This window comes from Lepisma saccharinum, chromosome 6 (assembly GCF_977018435.1).
Source record: "Lepisma saccharinum chromosome 6, izLepSacc3.1, whole genome shotgun sequence".
NCBI classification, from domain to species: domain Eukaryota; kingdom Metazoa; phylum Arthropoda; class Insecta; order Zygentoma; family Lepismatidae; genus Lepisma; species Lepisma saccharinum.
The window spans coordinates 2,539,971-2,560,896 of NC_139234.1; the positions used below are offsets into that span (position 1 = coordinate 2,539,971).

Below are 20,926 nucleotides of genomic sequence, written 5' to 3' on the forward strand. Positions count from 1 at the left end.
AGTATCTTGCATATTGTCCCCTACGCCTTTCACTAGACAAATGCACCACAGATGTCCTTCCAGGACAACTTTCCTCAGAATTGTCTAGGAGGAGGGAGGGGTTATGCTGAATTAAGTAGCCAACTGATCATAAATAGGATCTTTGTGAATATAACTGGAGGAGTGGGTGAATCACTGTTCCAAAAGTTACCACCTACGGGTATTGGGTAAAGTATAAAATGTTCTTCTCTCTCATCGCAAAACAAGTTCCTATGTAGCCAAATGGTTTGTGTTCTCATCTCTCTGGTGTGAATGGTTCAGAGTTTGATCGTCAATGGGAGCTCCAATATCTAGGTATTGACCTAGCATCATGTCAGTACTTGGGAGCTACTTGCAAATAGCAGTAGCGACTCCAGTCTCGAAAGCCAGAAAACAATGGCAATCGGACTTGATACTTTGAGAATACATCACCCAATGAAAAATGCACTTGGTAGGTATTGGCCCTCAAATGGTTGTTTTACCACATAAGTTAGTTTTATTTAGAATCAATAAACAGTGTACAATGATTGAAACAGGTAAAGTATATGCCAACGTAAATACTAGTTAAACTTCATGTAACATTTCCCCCCATAATACACATGTACAAAAACTGAAGGCCATGCCAATTTTATTTATATTACAACTGTGTCATAATTATTGGTTATAAACTGTTTCTACACCAATTAAGGAATAAATGCACAGTACATGACATTGACAGTGTGCATTTTTTTGATGCGTGTGTGTAAAAGGTAGTGTTCCCCTGCATGTTAAAACAAGCCATGAAAGCTCATTCAGGAAAAGGATGGAGGTATGACATTGGTCATAGTGAGGGTGATGTGATAAGCACTGTGCTCCATCTGGCTTTATCCCCCAGTTGCCCTCAGGTACCCAAATTTATTAGAGGCTTGGTGAACCCTAGAACCACTGTATGTGGAGAACATGGCCTGGAAGTTCTCATCTGATATTGCCTACCCCAGACATCGAACCAGAGTCTCATGCATGGTAGTCAGACACCTTATGTATGTGAAATAAAAATTCAAGAAATGCCGTGTGTTATTAGTTCTTTTTACCAAGTCTGATGCATGCATATCAAAATTCACCATTAATTTGGCATGCCAAATAAACCCATACTGTGAGCAAAAAGATAGGGCCTCCCTCTTGGTGGCATGGGGGTAACTCTGCCACCTTGTCAAGGGATCCTAGGTTCTATCCCTGGTGGATCCCACTTTAAACTGTATGTCCAGTGCCTGTTTAGTTATCTGTGCATAAAGTGGACTTGAAACAAACTTTGACTGTGAACAAATACAAAGCTATGGAGCAAAAGCGGCAGTTAGTGGTGGAGAGATCTAATGCATGCCAGCCTTTCTAAGCAAAGGCTACATACCATTCATTTTTAAAACATGCACAGACAAATGAAAGTATTCACATTGAATATGTGTAGTGCTGTGCATTGTAGCCTGATGATTTGCATTGCAAATGATAAAATTCCTGTGTTGAGTACATCATAAGTTAATCACTCAATTTGCATGGCCATTAAGATGGTTGGTGTTCATATTTACATGCGACATTGCTTCATGATGTGATAAAACCTATTGCAAATTATCACTTGTGTGTACTGTTGTTTGGAATATCAAAATTAATCCATCCATCCATTCATTAACCGATGGCGCAACAAGCCTTGAGGGACAAGCCTACCTAACTAACAAACTACCAGGCTCTCACTTGCAGAGGCGAGGTGTCCGGTCATCGGGAGATGCGGCGATGACCAAGCAAAATAATGAAAATATTACATTTTATATATTTTTAGAGAAGCAGCAAAAATAATAAGTCGGAGTACTCGCATATTTGTGCGAAATAAGCAAAGCAACAGCATGAAAAAGCTCGAAATACGCAAGACATTCGCTAATCTTAGCGCATTCAAATGAGGCCCCAGTACTACCCCTCGTGCCAAACCCTCCCGCCAAGTTTCCTATTGAAGGCAATGGTGATCGTCGGCCCAGATCATCGCAGAATGGTGCGAATCTCTCTGGTCTCTGCCGGTGCCGGGAACAACTGGACTGGAATAATCTATGCGATGCTGGGCCAACAATGACATGTTGTAGCTCCCACAGGGGATTGAAGTACAGAATTGGTGCCAGACCACAGATGGTGGGAACTACTACTCATTTCATGCTGTATTGGAACACAATCACTAAATTGTGCAACACTTCTTCATTCATCCATTGTCATGATTAGTAGAGGAAAACAGACGTGCAGGAGGTGCACTACGATGAATTTCTGCATTTTGTATATCCAAAATTCATCTTTGGCATTGTCTTATGTTGTCTGGTATCCTGGACTGAGAATATTTATTTTTTGAATAGCAACAATATGAAATAAATAAATATGCAACATGACTATATACATACACAAACTCTGCCTGTAAAAATCAAGCACGTTACCACAATAGCCCTGCCTTATGATATTTATTACTATGTAAGCTGTACTGTTGGTAGAGAGAAAGACATCTCAGTACCTTCCAATCAACGATGCTTCTAAATGCTATGAACATTATTGCCTAGTGATTGAGCATATACAGAGATTCTTCTGAAGCTGTAATACTGTAACAAAATTCTTCACAATGAAATACCTTTCTTCTCTTGTGACTTGGAGCACTCCCACTTAAACAATGACTTTTTTCTCGAATCTTCAAAATGATATTATGAGGGTTAGTTGTTTGGTTTAATAACAAATTTCTTTGTTTGGCAAATGCATATCAAAAGAGAATAAAAATATAATAATACTAAACCTTGTCATTCCGGGACAAAGTTTGTCCGGAAGACTGAGTTAAATTCCGGGAGATCCCAGGCCATTCAGGGAAGGTTGGCAAGCCTACTAGAGAACACTAGTGGTGGAATGGGAAGAGTGTTTCCCTCATGCTCACATTCTCTTGCTTGTGAAGAAGGAAAATGGCGAACAATAAGAAACTGTAGTCTGTAAGCTTAGTATTTGTAACAAATCTTATGATTATTACCAATTTTGATACAAAAAAAAAAGGTTGATTTCCATTTCAGACTTTTCTTGAAAAAGGAGCATTATTTATACGATTACTTTAGCCACTTATTATAACACGTATACATTCAGAATAAACATATTTTGAAAATGTGTGGAAATCTATAAATGGTCATTTAACAAAAGGAATTGTGAAGCTTTGCATCATAGTAATTTTAGAGAACGTTAAATTATGAAAAACAACTTTTGCAATGAGAATGTGCATGAAAAATTCCATCAAATTTAGCAAAAAATTGTTTAAACCAATTTGCAAATAAAAATAATAATAAAATAAAAGAATAGTGGTGGGTTGCATGGGTATCCACGTTGAAAAAAAAACAACTGCCTTGAGGTGCAAGTTCATAAACAGAAGTAAATGTAAAGTTGTAAATCGAGCTTCAAAAGTGCTTGTAACATCAAAAGTTTCAATCTTCTGCTCAGATTCACTACATTATGGAAAAGCTGAATAAATTATTCATTTTGCCATCATGTAAGTACAATTACAAATATTCAACTATATCGCACGCTCATTGACACGATTTCAGAGGAAAAGTGACATAAAATCACTGAAGCACATTAATATCTTTTGACACTCAGGAGCTACACAATAAACATCAAGTCATATCCAAGTTTAACACCCAGTGCAAAAGCTGGAAATGCAACATCAACACAATGCGAATGCCAGATTATTCTGATGATCAAATATGTATGGTGCAAAAAAAAAGAAAATAATAATAATAATCTACAGACATGATGTGACTAATTAATTAATTTAGCTACATCAAACATCAATGCACAATGCTTGACAGAACAAACTCAATGATTATTGCAGGCCTGTACAGAACAACATAGGTCTCTGGCGTGTCCTGCTGGCTGTGTGTCATTTTATAATGGAAGAGACGGGAAAACCATTGATGTAAAAGTGAATCAGAAATGCCACAGACTTTGTTGTGGCAAGAACCTCTTGAGACAATTCAACACATGACAGGTAAAAACAATGAAAGCAAGATCGAAGCTGGGGCTAATTTGGTAGGATTTACAAGTATGTATGTCCGAGAGTAAGGCAGCTCTCAGAAGTGAAATGGGCCTCTTTCTTTTTTAAAAAAAAAATCACTATGTGCATGCACAACCAACAGTCTGAGACAATACAATGCATTCTATTGACAAAATAGCTCAATCTGAGTGCCACACATGCAACATGCAAGCATGTGCAGCTTGTCACACTTTGGTACAAAAAGTTCCAGTTACTTCTGATGGTTTGTTCCCAAGTGACACGTGTTGCCTGTTGTGGATTGCTTCAGTCTGAAAACTGACAGAGATTCAAGTTTTGGTCATTTTTTTTAGCTCAAATAACACCCAAGACAGGTTTTCCTTTGCAACAGCAGACCCATTTTTTCATGAAATGTTACTAAACTTTCCATCTGGCTGAGAAATTAGGACTTATCATACTTAATACAACTGAGCATAAATTATGATGAATGGCAATTAAACAGGTGAAGATCAACATAAACTAAAAGCCATGGCGCAACAGTCCTCTAAGGGCTAGGGCCTGCCAGAGAAGCTTTTCCATTGGATGAGGTGTGGTCAGAGCATGGAGTTCAGTCGCTGCTGTTTTCTGACTTTTGTGACTGGAGCCTGCTACTTCTCCCCAATTGCCCTCACGACACTGGGTCAATGCCTAAGTGAGTCCCTAAGGGACTCCCATCGAGAATCGAACCTGGGACCGGTTGCACTAAAGGCATGAGCGCTAACCATTTGGCTGTGCGCGGGCCTAATATCAACATAAACACTACAAATATGTACAATTATCCTAAAAATAAAGCAAAGCACAAAAATTATACAACTAGCATGACAATTGCTCATGTTTTGTAACGTAAAGGTATATCCTATTTAATCTACTTAACGAAAAGTACGTCCTGCACCGTGGCTGTGTGAACTAAGGTGTATGCTTTGGGCTCCGGCTACGGGGCTGCATGCAGATTCGAGTCTCCTGGGGAAGCGTAACAACTTTTCCTGAGATTTCGGCCTGTGTATGGAACCGGTGGCCGCCCACCATCATGAGGAACTACGAATGAGTAGTGTAACCCTGTCATGGATACCTACAACAACGACTGAGGGTTTGTTGTGCTGACCACACGTCACCTCGTAACTAGTGGGAGTGAGGCCAGCCGTCGGTAGGTAGGCATTGGTACTTACGGACTGCTATGCCATGGGTATTATTATTGTTACTGTTAATGAAAAGTACATCCCATTTCTTCTTAAATCATTACACTTCTACTGTTACAAACACAGAGAGAGAGAGAGTATATTCTTACCACAAGATGAATGATCCTCCATGTACGTTTCTGGGAAACCTTGTTCCATTCCTGGCATTTCCATTAAAATTTAAACAAATTGCATGCAATTACTTCTAATAAGCCATAGTTAATCCTTTTTTAAAAAGATTGCAACAAATTACCAACATCTGTAAATTGCTAATATAAAAAAAAAGTGTTGCAAAGATGCTTTGGAGGCTATGGTCAGCACATAAGTCTCATTGCAACTGGTCAACATTTAAATTTTGATCCCACTGGAAAATGGTCACACAAGCTGTGAGATCTGACCATCCTGCTATGCAGGAACCTAATTAAGCTAAATAAAATTTGTTTACCCTACGTGTCATGAACATTGCCATTAACAGTAAGTGTCTGAAATTCAACACATGTATTAAGTAATGCAAATATGTCATAGTGGTGACTCCATAACCCATTTAAGCAGAAACTACACCATTTTTTAACGCAAGGTATCCTATTAACACTGAAAAAACGCATTACTTAATTCCTTACAAATATTTTTTTGTAGGGTGCCAAAGCTGAGAACATAGTTGCTAAATGCGCATGTACAGCCTAACTATGAAAACATGATAAAGTAAAAAAAAAAAAAGTAAAGTGCTCCCCTGGGGTTTGCACCACGCCATGAAGGTGTATAGGGGGTATGAAGTTGGCGTCCAACACTTTCTTGATCACGACCGAAGGTGATGGTGATGTGATCACCACCATGGCTGCCTTTACCCCCCAGTTTCCTCCAGGTACCCACATTATACGACGTTGGGTGGGTGTCTGAGCCACTTGAAACAGGTGGAAAAACTCCCCGTTCTCCCCTGCCGGGGATTGAACCCAGGCCTCTCGCATGGTAGTCAGACGCAGGATTTATTAAAAATATTTTTTTTCATTTTGGCTGTGATCCATATCTAATTCATTAAAAATATAGTAATATTTGCGTAACTGAATGTACATGTTCCACATTATTTGACCTATCAATTGTATCTCGTTCTTTAGTGATCAACTTCCTGGCAGTGGACTCACAATCTCACTACCAAGGTTCCATGTTTGAGTCCTAGCCTGGGCATGGTGTTCCATTGTGAGTGTCCCCTCATACCTGCTATGCTGAGATTGGTTCTAAGCAAAAAGTCACGGAATTTTCAGGCTGCAAAAAAGAATTCACAGCTCATGCACTACCAATAACCGAGGCAACATTATGCTATTGAGAAAACAGCCCTGTCCGAGTTACATGCAACATGTGCAGCTTATTATGTTACTTCAGTATGAAAGGTTGCATTCATTTGTCAAGGTTCATTTCTACGTGACAAGTATTGCTTGCAGCTTGTCACTTTGGCCTGAATGCTCCCTTAATTACAACCAAGCTGTTCACCTGTGCAGGAAATGCATATTCTTGAAATTGTTTTGCATGTGCACTTAATAATGCCACATGTCTTTCTCAGATATCACAATGAATGGTGAAAAGGATGAACGATGACTCGGTGAAACACGAAAGTACAAACACAATGAAATATTAATGCCTTGGCTGTGACACAAATGCAAGATCTTCCAAGGCAACATTGCACCAGGGGCAAGGTACCATGGAATTACTATCCTTAACCAAAAACTACAAGGTCTAAGGCCTGACAAGCAGCTTTTTCGTTGGGTGATGCGAAGTCAACACGAGTCCCGTCACTGCTGTTTTCTGGCTTTCGAGACTGGAGCCACTAATACTTCATTTCAAGCACTCCCCAATTGTTCTCTTGATGCTACGTGAGCACCAAAAATTTCAGGGTCTCCCACCTGGGACCGCTTGCACCAAAGGAGTCTAACCATTCAGCTTCGTGAGAGGCCTGGCCTTAGGAACAAATTTTAAATATAATAAACTCCCTCGGAGCATTATATGGTTGGTAATCAAATTAGAGATAGTTCATAGTTGATTGGAGTGTACCAGGATGGAGTGCAAGTGCTGGCAACGTGGAGAGGAATGAATTCCGAACAAGGAACCGAGGGGTACAAGCTAGACTATTCTCTAGAGGAACAACACTTTATTTCTCCAACAGATCAACTTTGCTTGAACAACCACCAAGAATGGTTTATAGCCTGCATCCGAAAAGGGCTCTCTCTAACTTAGCAGCACCAATGTTAGTTGTACTGTCAAACAATGAAGCATTATACAGGGTCCGGCAGAGGAGTTAGATGGTTTTGAAATGTGAATAACACACTTAATTTTCAAAGGTACGCTCCTCTGCCGGACCCTGTACTTAAAGATGGAACCTTCTGCAGCAAGAGTAAGGTGAACATTCAATGTGCTTGATCACTGAAATGGATATCAGAGGGAGGGAGGGGGGAGGGGGGGGGGCTGGTCAATGATGAACTCCACGTTTTCCCATTCTTTAGATATATTATGTTAGCACCCTGTACAAGACATTAGTCAAATTTAAAACTGGGCTAATACTACACTGGTGTCCAAAAATATAGCACAATGACAGTTCGTGCAATAAACGCAGACCTGAACGGTCTCAGGCACCACAAACAGGTATACATGTATGAAAGACAAATGGACAGAAACAGGGCAAGGGATTGGAGTTTAATGAGATGTGACCCAAAGTTGGAATTACCTATGCACACAAGAACATGGAGAAACTAGAGTCTGCGGTGGATACTGACCATCAATATGGTGCGTGGTTAGCCCTGGCAGATACACATGCCTTCTAGCGATGTGGAATGCTTGTAATAAGGGCGTTGATGAGGTCAGCTGGAATATGTTCCCACTACTCTCGAAGGACAGTATGGAGCTCTGGAATCTGCCTGGCTGTCATTCGCCATCCCAATGAATCCCACGCATGTTCAATTTTGGTATTCCTCCACCAGTTTCACCTGTTAACTTCGTGCATTATCATTCGTGAAAATGAACGATGGATCCATTCCATCCTACCACAGCCGCACATGAGGCTCCAGCACCTACTTTATGTACCGCCGAGCAGTGACATTACCACCCTTGAAGATGTGTAGCTCTGTACGTCCATTGAGCATGACGCCCACCCACATCAGTACACCACCATACTGGTCTCCTTCCGTGATGTCATGCGGATTGTAGCAGGTCCCCTGTTCACTTTAGACTAGCGTGCGTCACAAATTAGTCTGTAAACTGAATCACGACTCATCAGAGAAGAGTTCATGGCGCCATTGGTCCCTGGTCCAGTGACAAAGTTCCTCGCTCCACTGTAAGCGGGCCCACCATTGCACAGAGGTGAGCAGGTCACACACTACAGGTCGTCTGGCGTAGAGACCAGCTGTATGCAGCTGCTGGTATACAGTATGCCGTGAAACCTGTGGTCCAGATGCTGCTACAAGATCTGATGCCAGTTGCCGTACAGGCATCCGCGGATTATGTCTTGCCGTTAGTGCCAGATAATGGTCCTGCTGAGGGGTTGTGACTCGTGGCTGCCATGGCGTGGGTCGACGTCGGACGTCGTTTGAAACCTGTGCCACAGTCTGGAGATGACGCCTTGCAGTACATGAGAGACCTCTGTGTTCAACCAACTACCAGTTGCCCAATTATCCTCCCTTTCAACACAGGGTCCAAATTGCATCCTCGTGGCATGTTTCAGCCAACAGCACTCACGCACACCCGGTTTACCTCTTTATGCTATACTTTTGGACACCAGTGTAATATGGTAATTATATAGGATTAAGTTTTTTTTAAAATTGGGAACTGTGAAGTAAATATGAGTTAGGCATGTCCCGCACTGTGGTCCTGCAGTCTAAGGTGTCATACTTTGGGCTATGGGATGCGTGCAGCTTCGAGTCTCCTGGGGGAAGTGTAAGAACTTTTCTCCTGAGATTTCGGAATGTGTATGGGACTGGTGGCCACCCACCGTCGTGAGGAAATTGGGGAGCTACGAATGAGTAGCACAACTCAGTCATGGAAACTTACAACAAAGACTGGGGGTTCATCGTGCTGACCACACAACTGGTTGGATGATCCTACCTCAGCAGGTAGGAGTTTGGAGTGAGACCGACAGTCAGAAGGTAGGCCTCGCCAGAAGAGCTGTTACGTCATGGGTTACGAGTTAGGCACTCTATCATTAACAAAATTTGTTTTGCAAGTCTAAACGTTCAGTGTTTATGAATTTATACATAAAATTCCAACAAAAGGTTGGTGTGGCTCGAATGTAGCCTGCAAGTGTGGCAATCATATGAATGCATTGTTTGTTTAATCTTTGAAGTTTCAGGCATGAATGTACACACTGGCCACATTAAAGAGAGTAAATTTGCCAAAATAACATTGACTTTGTATCACCTTTTGGTATTATTGCATAGTGTTCACAAGACAGTGGATGAAGTTGAAAGGAAAAGACTGGAGTGCTTCGAAATGTGGACAAACAAATGAGGATGTTTTGAGATATGCATATAACATGTCTGTGGAAAATAATTGTCCAGAGAACATGCAGGCCATATCCTGAGACAGAGAAATAATGAAAACCGAAAGAAAAGAAGAAGAAAAAAAAACACACACGCAGCCCCACGATGAAATATATCGAACATATCACTCAAGATCTGAATTGCGATTCAACAAAGAAACAACGTAATATAAACAAGTTCCACAATCCCCTTTGGTAAATATGAAGGTTTGACGCAGAAAGAAGAGCAGGAAACACTACACATTGTCCCGGGAACCTCTGGAGCAAGCAAATGAAAACAAGTCTCTGCACAAGCACTGATTTGTTTGATCAATAAATGCATGAGGAGAGGTGAAAACGTGCACCTACCAGCTGTTTGGAGCATCATGCACTGGTCTCTCCCCTCCACTATGCATGGCCTTGCTCTACAGAACCCAGAGACAGTATAAAAACAGGAAAATAATAGGGGAGGGGAGTAAAACTTTTCAATAGTAAAAAAATAGTTTAAAGAAACCAACCTCAGGGGTAAACACTCTAGGAAGAACAAGCGCATGTATAAGTTGGGGGTCATTACCAGGTACATTGTCCATAACTAGTTGCATTCATTTTTCTATTATATCCTACATCAGTGGTCTTCAACCTGCCACTGTCCTACAAGCTTCTAATGAATGAAAGGGTACTGAGGCTGGTGCAGAGGTTGCCAACTGTTGCAATCCTCATCCTCGCATTGCGTGAAACACAGTGCAGTGCATAAGCTTTTCCAACCAAATTATGCATCACTATTTATGTTCACATCTCTCTTGCATCCCACGCACTTAGTATGAAAGTTTGAATAACCCGGGACTCTACAGCCCTGGAGGGGCCTCCGCCTATCTCCCTCCTACAATCCTACCTAGAGGTGTGGAGATCTTTAACCAGTAATGGGGTGACGTGGGGTCAGCACGTCGAACCCTCAGCCGTTACAGGAGATTTCCCAGACTGGGTTAAGCTCCCCAATTGACGCACGATGGTGGGTTGCCACCGGCCCTATGCACAGGCCGAAAACCCAGACTGAACCCATGCTCTGTCCCGGAGTCGGAGTCCAAAGCACAGCACCAAAGACCTCATGGCCACGGAGGAGGACATGAAAGTTTGGATATCCTTGCAAAAAAAAACACATCAATCTTCTTGGGATGACATTCCTTTTAGGGCCATGGCCAAGCAGATTTTTGGTGGGCAGCATGTCAGTACCTTAAATTCAATCACTACTATTATTTTCAGACTTTCTAGGCTGCCACTTCTACTCAAATAACTACCCAATTGACCTCAAGATCAAGGTTGATTGATTGATGTAACTAACTTCTGCCACTTTTGGCTAATTGCGAAGATGAGTATGATATGATGAAACAGATGAAGGGGTGCACACAAAAAACCGGGACCTCTGGTGTCATATGCCTGCTAAGCTAACCACTCATGATGATGCTGGGAGCTACCACGGATCGGTACAAGCACAGTCCAAACTGGAGTCAAGGGTACTATGCATTCAGCTATCCAAGAGCCCTCAGGCCATGTCTAACACCATGTTTTGTTTTTTAAGTTGCATGGAAGAAGACATTTTTGAATCAGCAAGATAATGACATAGACAAGAGAAAAGATGTGGAAAAGCTAAGGGTAACATATTGAACCGGTCTAACCCACATGACGAATGCTCATCAACTTACTGCTTCACATCATCACAGAATATGAAAGCACTACTCATGGAAAAACAAGAGAGCAATGCCAGTGATTCACGCAAACAGTATCCAGTGGCCAGCCACTGTCAAGCATGTGTGTAAATATCTAAAAGTTCACGCACACATGTGCATAATGTATCACACACACATATAATATATATATATATATAATAAACAGGCATAATGTGATAAAAAATGTCATGCACACGTCTCTGCCACTTTTGAGAATGATAAAATCGTAAATCCCAAAATAACATTACCCGATATGTATGAATGAGAGCAGTGGAACAAAGGAACTCCCCACCTTTCCAAGCACAAGTCACTAGCATTTCCAATTTTATTTCACAGAGGAAAATTAAATTATCTTTGTGGTACAACTTTGCATTTGTGCAAACCTTGAATGATCAACAATTGCATTGTATTTGTACATTCACCACAGTTATACCACACTTAATTTCTTACATGGCATATTTTCAAAGGATGGAATGTAATCAATATTACAATTGCTTGTAAGTGGTATTCTCTCTTTTATTCATCTTAGTCATTGGCAATGCTACAAGGGATTGGGGTGGGTCGCTGCTCTCCAGAAAACAGGGTGACCCCTTTGCTTCCCTCCCCTTTCTCTGTGGTTAAAAAAAATAGTTTGATTATCGAGACATAGTGACATTACCACTATATTGTACAATATTCTATACTATCGAAATGAGAATATTTGTGTACCCCCATCTGCCACTCTTCCACCCCTTCCTAAAATTTAGTGTCACTACCAGTAAAGATGAAAATTTATGCAATCAAGTCTACAAAATGTGAAAATTAGAGTATGTGTATTAAATGATGCATACTTCAACACAATAAATGTTATATGTTGCACAAGAAAGCACATATTTCTTGAATTGATGTTTCAATACACATGGTATTTTTTATCAAGCCATGCTGCAGATATTTGCTACAAGTAACTACGATTATCTCTTACACATGTCAACAATACAGCTTAGTAATGATAGATGAAATATAAAATAATAGTCCTTGTGTGTGTTTATGTGCACATGTGTGGTTGTGTGTGTCACACATATATACATTTCGTAGCTTATCGTGGTTGGATTTCAAAAAAAAAAAGTTTGAGAAAAAGGGGGCTGGTACCAGAATTATTTCTAGTTTAGTGTACCCCAGCTTGCAATTGTGCATTACAAAAAGGAAGCTGTAAGTCAAAAAATAATGGCCACAAAATTTTCTTGACTTTCATAACACTTCTGAGGGATGCAGAGTTTAGGGGTGGGGGCCAATCCCATAGCTCCCATTCAATACTGTCAACAATGATAAAGGCCTCTACTGCTACAATTCTACTCCACAAGCCAAGAGGCTGGTGTACCAAACAATGACTTCCCAGACACAACACACAGCACAAAAGGAAACAGCTGTACACGTTGTTTATCAAACATAAGAAGGATTATGGTATTACTGTTTATACTTCAGGCATAGATTTACCCATGACTCAATGGATATGTTCATTTGATTGCCTTTCAGGGACCTCGACTCATAACATTGCCCCTATGCTGGTAATCTCTTTTATACAATGTAACACAATGAGCTTCAGCAACTCTAAATATACTATACTATTTGTTAACTGCTCTCATCATTCATCAATGAGGCCTTGAAAAAAAATGCAATGGGTAAAAATCTAGTAAACAATAACCTACACTGCTTAGAAACAATAAAAAGATGGGAGGGGAATTGGAAATGTCATTCATTTCTTCAGCTGATTTCTGCTCTCCATTCAGCATGCTTCAACTTGATGTTTTTTCTAGCCACAAACACTGTCTAGTATTTATTCAAAACTAATTCACCTCATCACACATGATCAACTTTTACTTTCATACTAGCTTATGCATGTATAACGAAACATTAAAATTGATATGATGAGATTATCATAAACGACACCTAAAAAGTTAAGAGATCACCAATTTCTTATATCAACTACATATCATTTGGTCCAACTTAAGAGTCAGTGACATCTGCAGGATTTTTCCAGAAAAGAGCAAGCAAGGCATCCCACCCCCACCAAAAAAAAAAAAAACACTCCTTCCGTTTCAAGTTATCATGTTCATGTACCAGACTTGTTGGTAATTAATTACCAGTCTCTTTATAACACAAAAGACTGTGATTGAAAAATGATTCATGCGAATACATAATTTTACACTTGATATCTATTTTCCTGTGCGAGGTCTTTGAATGCCTTTCTTATGATGATCACTATTGGTTTTTCTTAAGCTGGCTGCTTGATGCCCATAGTTTAGTTTTATTGTGTTCAAAAGATTCTTTTAAATGTCCAAAAACTTTCCCATTCTATTATCTTACGATGCTTTTCTCAGTAAATCCCAAAGATGATGATGAATGATGACTTGATTGCATAATTTAGTGGCCATAAACTTTGTAGTACCTACTGAAAGCTGTATTTAGAAGATTAGTTTCACATTAGTCACTATCACTGCACATGCATACAAATTGTGTGAACCTGTCATGTATATTTGCTCATGTCATTTTCTTCCTATTCAAGAATAAATGATTAATGCAAGAACACTAACAAATGCCAAAGATATCTCTTTCGTGTGTCAAAAGCACTACTCTCCTATACCTCTACCGAACACTGGTACAATTTACGAAAGCTAACACAAAACAGACGTGGTAGGTATCAAGTGATGCTCAAGGGCTGGCCTGGCAGACCACGGCACCCGATATGTTGAACGATTGATTTTCGCAGGCACATACATCTTTACAGATGTCATGGCACTACAAAAAAATACGTGAAAACATGGTGCTAAACCAATCTGCTATGTAAATTCTCAATGTTCCCACAAGCATAAAAAAACAGTCATTTCTTGTTTAAAACTTAGATTCCAGTACATTTTTAAACCATCATAGTATATCTAACACCAAATGAAAAAAAAGCAAGTCACTAAAACATGTAGCCTATCCAAAATCTCCCACCAGACAACCTAAAAAGGCTAACAGCAACTGTATCTACAATTCAGATGCCAACATAGAAAGCTGCAACTCCCTGTATGCATTTTAAAATGTTATTAAGGGATTTTCTATCGTAGAATAACATGTTCACTAAAAATAATGTTTAAAAATGTGGTAATGCACCGGTATGCAAACTGCAACATTTGTGTGTAATATGCATGTGTATGCTCCTGTACACCACTGTAGCCTCTCAAAATGCAAGCTGTTACTCTAAGACACCTCACATGAATCACAACTGGGCAACATTCACTACCTTAAATGAAAAGCTGCCATTTTGGAAGCATATGAAAGCAAATGCACGTAATTATGGATTGTACATGAAAAAAAATTGTGGAATAGTTACATTGTCCATGTTAAGGGAAAAATACAGTACATATATATAAAAATTCTAGCCAAGTAACATGCATGCCTAACTATGTGCAAATGAAGGAAATGTTTTCTTGCTTAAATACAGATTGGTGGATGTGTGCGGGTGTTAGTGCTTTCACACCTACAAAAATGTTGGATAATTTTATTTGATTTCAATACTGGTTATTTCTTATATAGATAAATCAATTTACTTCTCTACTCTTACTGGAAATAAAATTATGCATGGAATTTTTAATACTAAATTATGATGACGACAATGTGAATGGTGCTTCCGACATGCTAAATTCCTAACTATGGGTATTGAGGTCCTACTAAATCTATTAGCCTACAATATGTAGTAGTAGTAGTAATGATTATCAATATACATATGAACATAGCAACTGTTGTCCTAGCTCACTCAAAGTGGTGGTAGTGTCATGTAAACACAATTTTTTTCAGTACTAGTCATAACCAATCTTATATGAACAGAATATGGATGGTTGGGCACCCTTTCTAAGAAGTAAAAAAGGTAAAGTGCTCCCCTGTGCTTAGCACCATGCCATGAAGGTGTATAGGGGGTGTGGGGGTAATGCCCCACACTTTCTTGATCTGGTCCTGAGTGGGGGTGATGTGATCAGCATCACACCACTGACCGCCTTTACCCCCCCGCGTTTTCCCCAGGTACACATGTCATTCTTACCCTTTCTAAGAAGTTATGAAACAATTACTATTTGTGCAAAACATGGGGGGAAAAAGTGTACGTAAAGTATAGAGCTATAGAAATATAGACAGTCATGCTGCTAAAAGAAAATATAATGTAAGTCCTTTCCTACTAAACAGAAAACAATCTGGTCTAACCAACAATAACGTTATGTGATTGTATGCTATACAACAAATTTTCTGTAAGCCCTGAACATGTATCAAGCATCATAGTCTGTAGTGTAGAATTAAAAGTATTCAATTAGATTTACTGCTAATCAATGTATACTGTAATAGAAGATAATTGTGGAAATACATTTCCAACGTTAATCACATTAAAAAGTAAATTCATGAATCAAAAATAAAGATTTCCATTATTAACTTCAAAACTGTATTAATCCCCACTGCTATATTACTAACTTCAATTCTCAAATCTGTTATACAAACACACGGTAATATATGCCTATGAGAAATAATATTTACTTCAGACCATCCTTTCCAATCTTAAAGGAATGCTTCAGCAACCATCTTATTAAAAAAAAAAAAAAATTATGAGTGTATGTACAAAAAATAAATCTTGTACGATGTTCAGGTAAGTCTCAAATGAATAACATTTAATTATGAATCAGCTGATCATTATCTCAAGTCATTTGTTTTCATGGTGGACAGTTGTTTTGACAATATAAATTCAAAGTGCTGTCCAATATCCTCCCTCTCCCCTAATGTGGGATGTAATTCACTTACTAAAACACCTATTAAGGAACAGTAAGTCACAGGATTATGTTTTGTATATTTGGCCATTCATATCTATCCAAAAATACTCAAAATTGAACAATGGATTGTGTTTTAAAGCCAAGAACTGGCTAACCAGATATAAAATCTGCATGATAAACAATGAGGAAATGTAGATAGAAATAAAGAGGTCACGAAATAGAAACAAAATAATGTTCATAATTCACAAGTCTCTTAAGAGCCCACAGGGCCTGTATCGCCTCACCTTTTTCTTTTAGTGTAGGGGAGGGGTTTAAGTAATCATTGTCTTATCAAAGAATCCATACATGTAAACATGGGCATTTTTCTTTTACTGTAGTTATGTCAAGCAAATTTTGAGGTGGCTCGAGTCAGAAAATTAATTAAAAATGAACGACCAATATTTTGTTTTGATTCACAAGATAAAAAACCTTTACAGACAACTTAATTGTCAACAAATCGGTACATGTTTATAAACAACGAACATTGAATATTGCTGCTAATAGATTAGTTATTTATTTTCATTATAGCGCACAGCTACGAGAGTATTAAAATTTTAATCAATTTTCTAAATTAAAATATCGGAACAGATAATCGGAAGCTCATTCTTGAATATTAAGTAATTCATTCCTACGCAGTATATCAACATTCCCATTCATTATCAATATTCACAGTTGATATTTGTATTCAAATTATATAAAAATCAATACACTGGTTCACTGAAAAATCAAAATTATGTTTAATAAAATGATAATGTTTACTTTATCGCCGCTTAATAATTTTCAAATATCATTAATTTCAGAGGAACAAATTTTTACTAAATTGTTATTGCCAATTTATTGAACCACAAACATTAAACAGCAACAATAAGCGACGAGATAATAGAATTCGTACTGAAATTGAGCGAACAATGGAATTAATTTTACCTCTAGATCCTCGTATGTCTTGAACGCCAAGATGGCAAAACCGTCAATGATATCCTCTTCGAACACTGGTTCTTTTAATTTCTTTCTCCGATTTGGAGGTCGTGGAGGTTTTTCTCTAACAGGGGACTCATCCTCGCCACTATCCCCATCTTTAGCTTTACTTTCTCTCTGGGCTTGCATGCGCTGGGCCCGTTCACGTCGACGATTTCTTTGCTTCCGTTGCTTCACTTCGTTTTCCATCGCTTCTAATTCATTTTCGACGGCACATACACACAATATTGTCACATCAACGAAATCCTCAAGATTTCCGGAATACGCTTAACATAACACACACTCACAATTTTCACAAATACTGCAGAATATACGTCAAAATTCCTATGGTTGCACCTGGGGAAAAACACTTTGATTGTTTCAAATGGCGGAAAATACAGCCTGCCGCATCGCCGCTAACATGGCAGTGTATCCTTCCGCGACCAGCAAACGTAGTCTCTACATTCTTCAAATAAACACTTTTAAATCCCTAAATCCACTCGAGTACTCGCACAACCCATGTTGTTTTAAAGCAGTATCGCACTTAGAGACAGATAAACCACCACCGTGAGCACTTAGAAGCAAAGGAAATGTAATTCTCTGCTGGTGTGTCAACCCATCAGCTACGGAGGGGAGGGAGAGTGCAGTCGTAAACTTGGTAACCTCATGGTTAAGAAATTGGGGAGTGCGGTGCATGACAGAAGAACGCTATCAGCTGTGGTGGCTTTCTGCGATAATACGTATCATCTCCCCTTCCAGATACAACACTAATATAACAAAGCTGAGCTTGTGTATGTTATTTGAATTATCTTCAAAGTAAACCCAATCAGTTTACGTAAAGTAAAAACACTTTCCCTTTCTCTTGAGTAAACAAAACGTAAGGATTCGCTTTCATTTGAATAGAACTTGTAATTAAATGATCTACATGATTTCTTTTGCAAATAACGCGTAAAGGAAGCTAGGAATATTCAGAATATCGTGAATATAGTAAAAAAAAGGGGGAAAGAAAATAATATATAATATTTATTGTAATCTAAACGCGTTATTCGTCGCAGATTTAAGTAATTAATATTTTCATGTTCTGTGGGTTCAGCAACTAATCATTTAATTAGATATATTGCTATTAAAAGTCTTAATATTTGTCTTCGCTTCAGTTCACATCCCCTTTCCACGGCCAGAAAAAATATGATCGATTTGGTTTATTTTACATCGCTTTTCTGCCGATTTTGGCTAATCGCGAAGATGACAATTAGTCATATGATGAAGGGGAACTCACAAAGAACACCCATTCCCAGGCCGGGATTCGAACCCGGGACTCCTGGCACCGTAGCACGATGTACAAACCACTCCGCCACGGGGGTGGCCAGAAAAAATTAATGAAATAAATTATTCTGAAAAATATAAAAATAAGAAAAGTTGTTAGGGAGAAATTAACAACACCGAAGAAAAATTAATCATATTTCCCTCTCTCTTCCTCTTCCCCTCTATGCAGTGGCGTACCAAAAGGGGTTAGTGGGGGGTCATATTCGTTTACTCGTAAAAAAGCGCCAGATACTGGGAAATATAAAGATTGACTACTAAAAAAGAAACATAACCCCCCCTTTTTTCGACTAATATTAATCTAACGACTAATCCCTTACGAAAATACTGGGCAGCGCCCCTCCTTCTCTTGTTCTGTTTCTTTCTGTGTGTGTGTGTGTGTTTCTCTAATGTCTAATCAGCATCACACCACTGACCGCCTTTACCCCCCAGGGTTTTCCTCAGGTACACATGTCATTCTTACCCTTTCTAAGAAGTAATCTAAATCCCTCCTCACCCCCCCCCCCTCCTCTGTCTCTGATATAATGCATCACCAGGAAATGCCTGCTTGTTTTGAGTCCAACAGAGAAAGTTGAGGAATGTTTTACGGTTAATGTTTATTTGGCGAAAATGAGTTTCCCAAAGTTTGTATAAAATCACCCTTCATGCATAATGGTAAACGAGGATTAAAACTGAATGGTTTAGGCTTGGTTGTTTGCAAATGAAGATGATATGGGATGGTTTATCTTGAGATAATGTAAACACGGATATGAAGAACATACATTTAAAATAGATTTCCGGCGCCGGGCAGGAATACATGTCTTTGTCCAAAATTCCAGAAATAATTCTTTGGGACGGAAAAAAAATCCTGTTTTGCGAAGATAATGGATAAATATTAAGAAAAACCTTCACAATGCAATTTTGATATGTACAGAGTGGGAAAGTGTTTACACTGTGGAGAACTCATGTATTAGGATTTTAAAATATTTTGTCTGTTGCTATATTCAAAATTAAAATGGGTGCGTCAGTACTCAGGCTATTTGGACCCTTCTCCTAACGCAAGCCACTTAGCAAAATCAGTACTAATATAAAAGTTAGTGGTTTTAAAATAACGAATATTGTCGAATTAATTATTTTCAAGAACGAATTACACGTAAAACATATTGAAGAAATTAAAGCACTACGCCGTTGATAAAAGCTGAACTGTGAATTGACGCTTGGCACGCGTCACAGAACATGCAACTCCTACAGAGAATGATTCTGGCTGTGGGTGCAGGCGCCACAACCCCGTTAGCCTCCAAGAATGCAGTTCCAGAGTGTACTATGTACGGATGGTTAACATCGCTTAAAAATCCGCCATTGACGTATTAGTCGTCAGTCGAAGCAACTAGTTAGTGAAAAAAAATCATCACTTTTTCTACTAGTTTTAGTCGAAATAATTGACTAACTCTCTCTCTCTAGCCTTCTTAAACCCGAAGGTTCATGCTGCAGCAACACAGGCCTTCCATCTGTCCCTATCTTGAGCAAGATCTATATACTCTTTTCCATCCCTACCGATTTCCCTTAGGTCCATCTCAACGTTGTCCCTCCATCTTCGTCTTGGCCTTCCTACAGGTCATTTACCATCAGGTTTCCCAACAAGAATCCTGTAAACTCCTCTTTCCTCTCCCATTCGTGCCACATGGCCTGCCCACCTAAGTCTTCTTGATTTAATTATTCTAATAATATCTGGACATAAATACAAATTATGTAGTTCTAAATTATGTAACCTTCTCCACTCACCTGTCTCCTCATCCCTTTTAGGTCCAAAGATTTTCCTAAGGATCTTATTTTCAAATACTCTCAATTTATGTTCCTCTTTCAATGTAAGGCACCAAGTTTCACATCCATATAATACTACAGGCAAAATTACTGTTTTGTATATTTTAACTTTTAGTTTCTTAAATATTAAACGAGAAGACAAAAGTTTATGAAGAGAGAAGTAACATGCATTTCCTGAATTAAGCCTACTTTTTATTTCCTCTTTAATATAATTTTCATTTGTTAATATTACTCCTAAGTATTTGAATTTGGAAACTGGTTCAAACGAGTTGTTATCAATAATTAGATTTTGATTATTACCTAACACTTGGTTTCGGCCTGTAACCATATATTTATATTCTCTTTGTTAACTTCCAAACCTATCTCTTTAGCAGTTTTGAAAAATATTTTAGCATCATTCTTAATTGTATTCACATCATCCCCCAGTAAGTCTACATCATCTGCATATGCTAACAACTGAGTCACACCATTTAATTTTAGTCCTTCTTTAGTTTCTTTTACCTTCCTAACAGCATATTCTAAGGCAAAATTAAAGAGCTATGGAGATAATGCATCTCCTTGTTTTAACC

The 20,926-nt window shown here is 38.9% G+C and overlaps 1 protein-coding gene across 3 annotated transcripts in view; it reads right to left on the reverse strand.

Annotated features, from left to right (window-relative positions):
* The window catches only part of tay (tay bridge kinase), a 624,643-nt gene that overhangs the window by 373,543 nt on the left and 230,174 nt on the right, over positions 1-20,926 (reverse strand). The window contains exon 1 of one of the 3 annotated variants that reach the window (XM_083123368.1): positions 17,208-17,846. The exons of 1 other annotated variant lie outside the window; for it this stretch is intronic. In XM_083123368.1, the coding sequence (XP_082979494.1) occupies positions 17,208-17,447 (240 nt within the window). In that variant the 5' untranslated portion in view covers positions 17,448-17,846. Of the gene's footprint in view, positions 1-17,207; positions 17,847-20,926 lie in introns of those variants that run through there. One more of the 3 variants, XM_083123367.1, reaches the window with a different exon arrangement.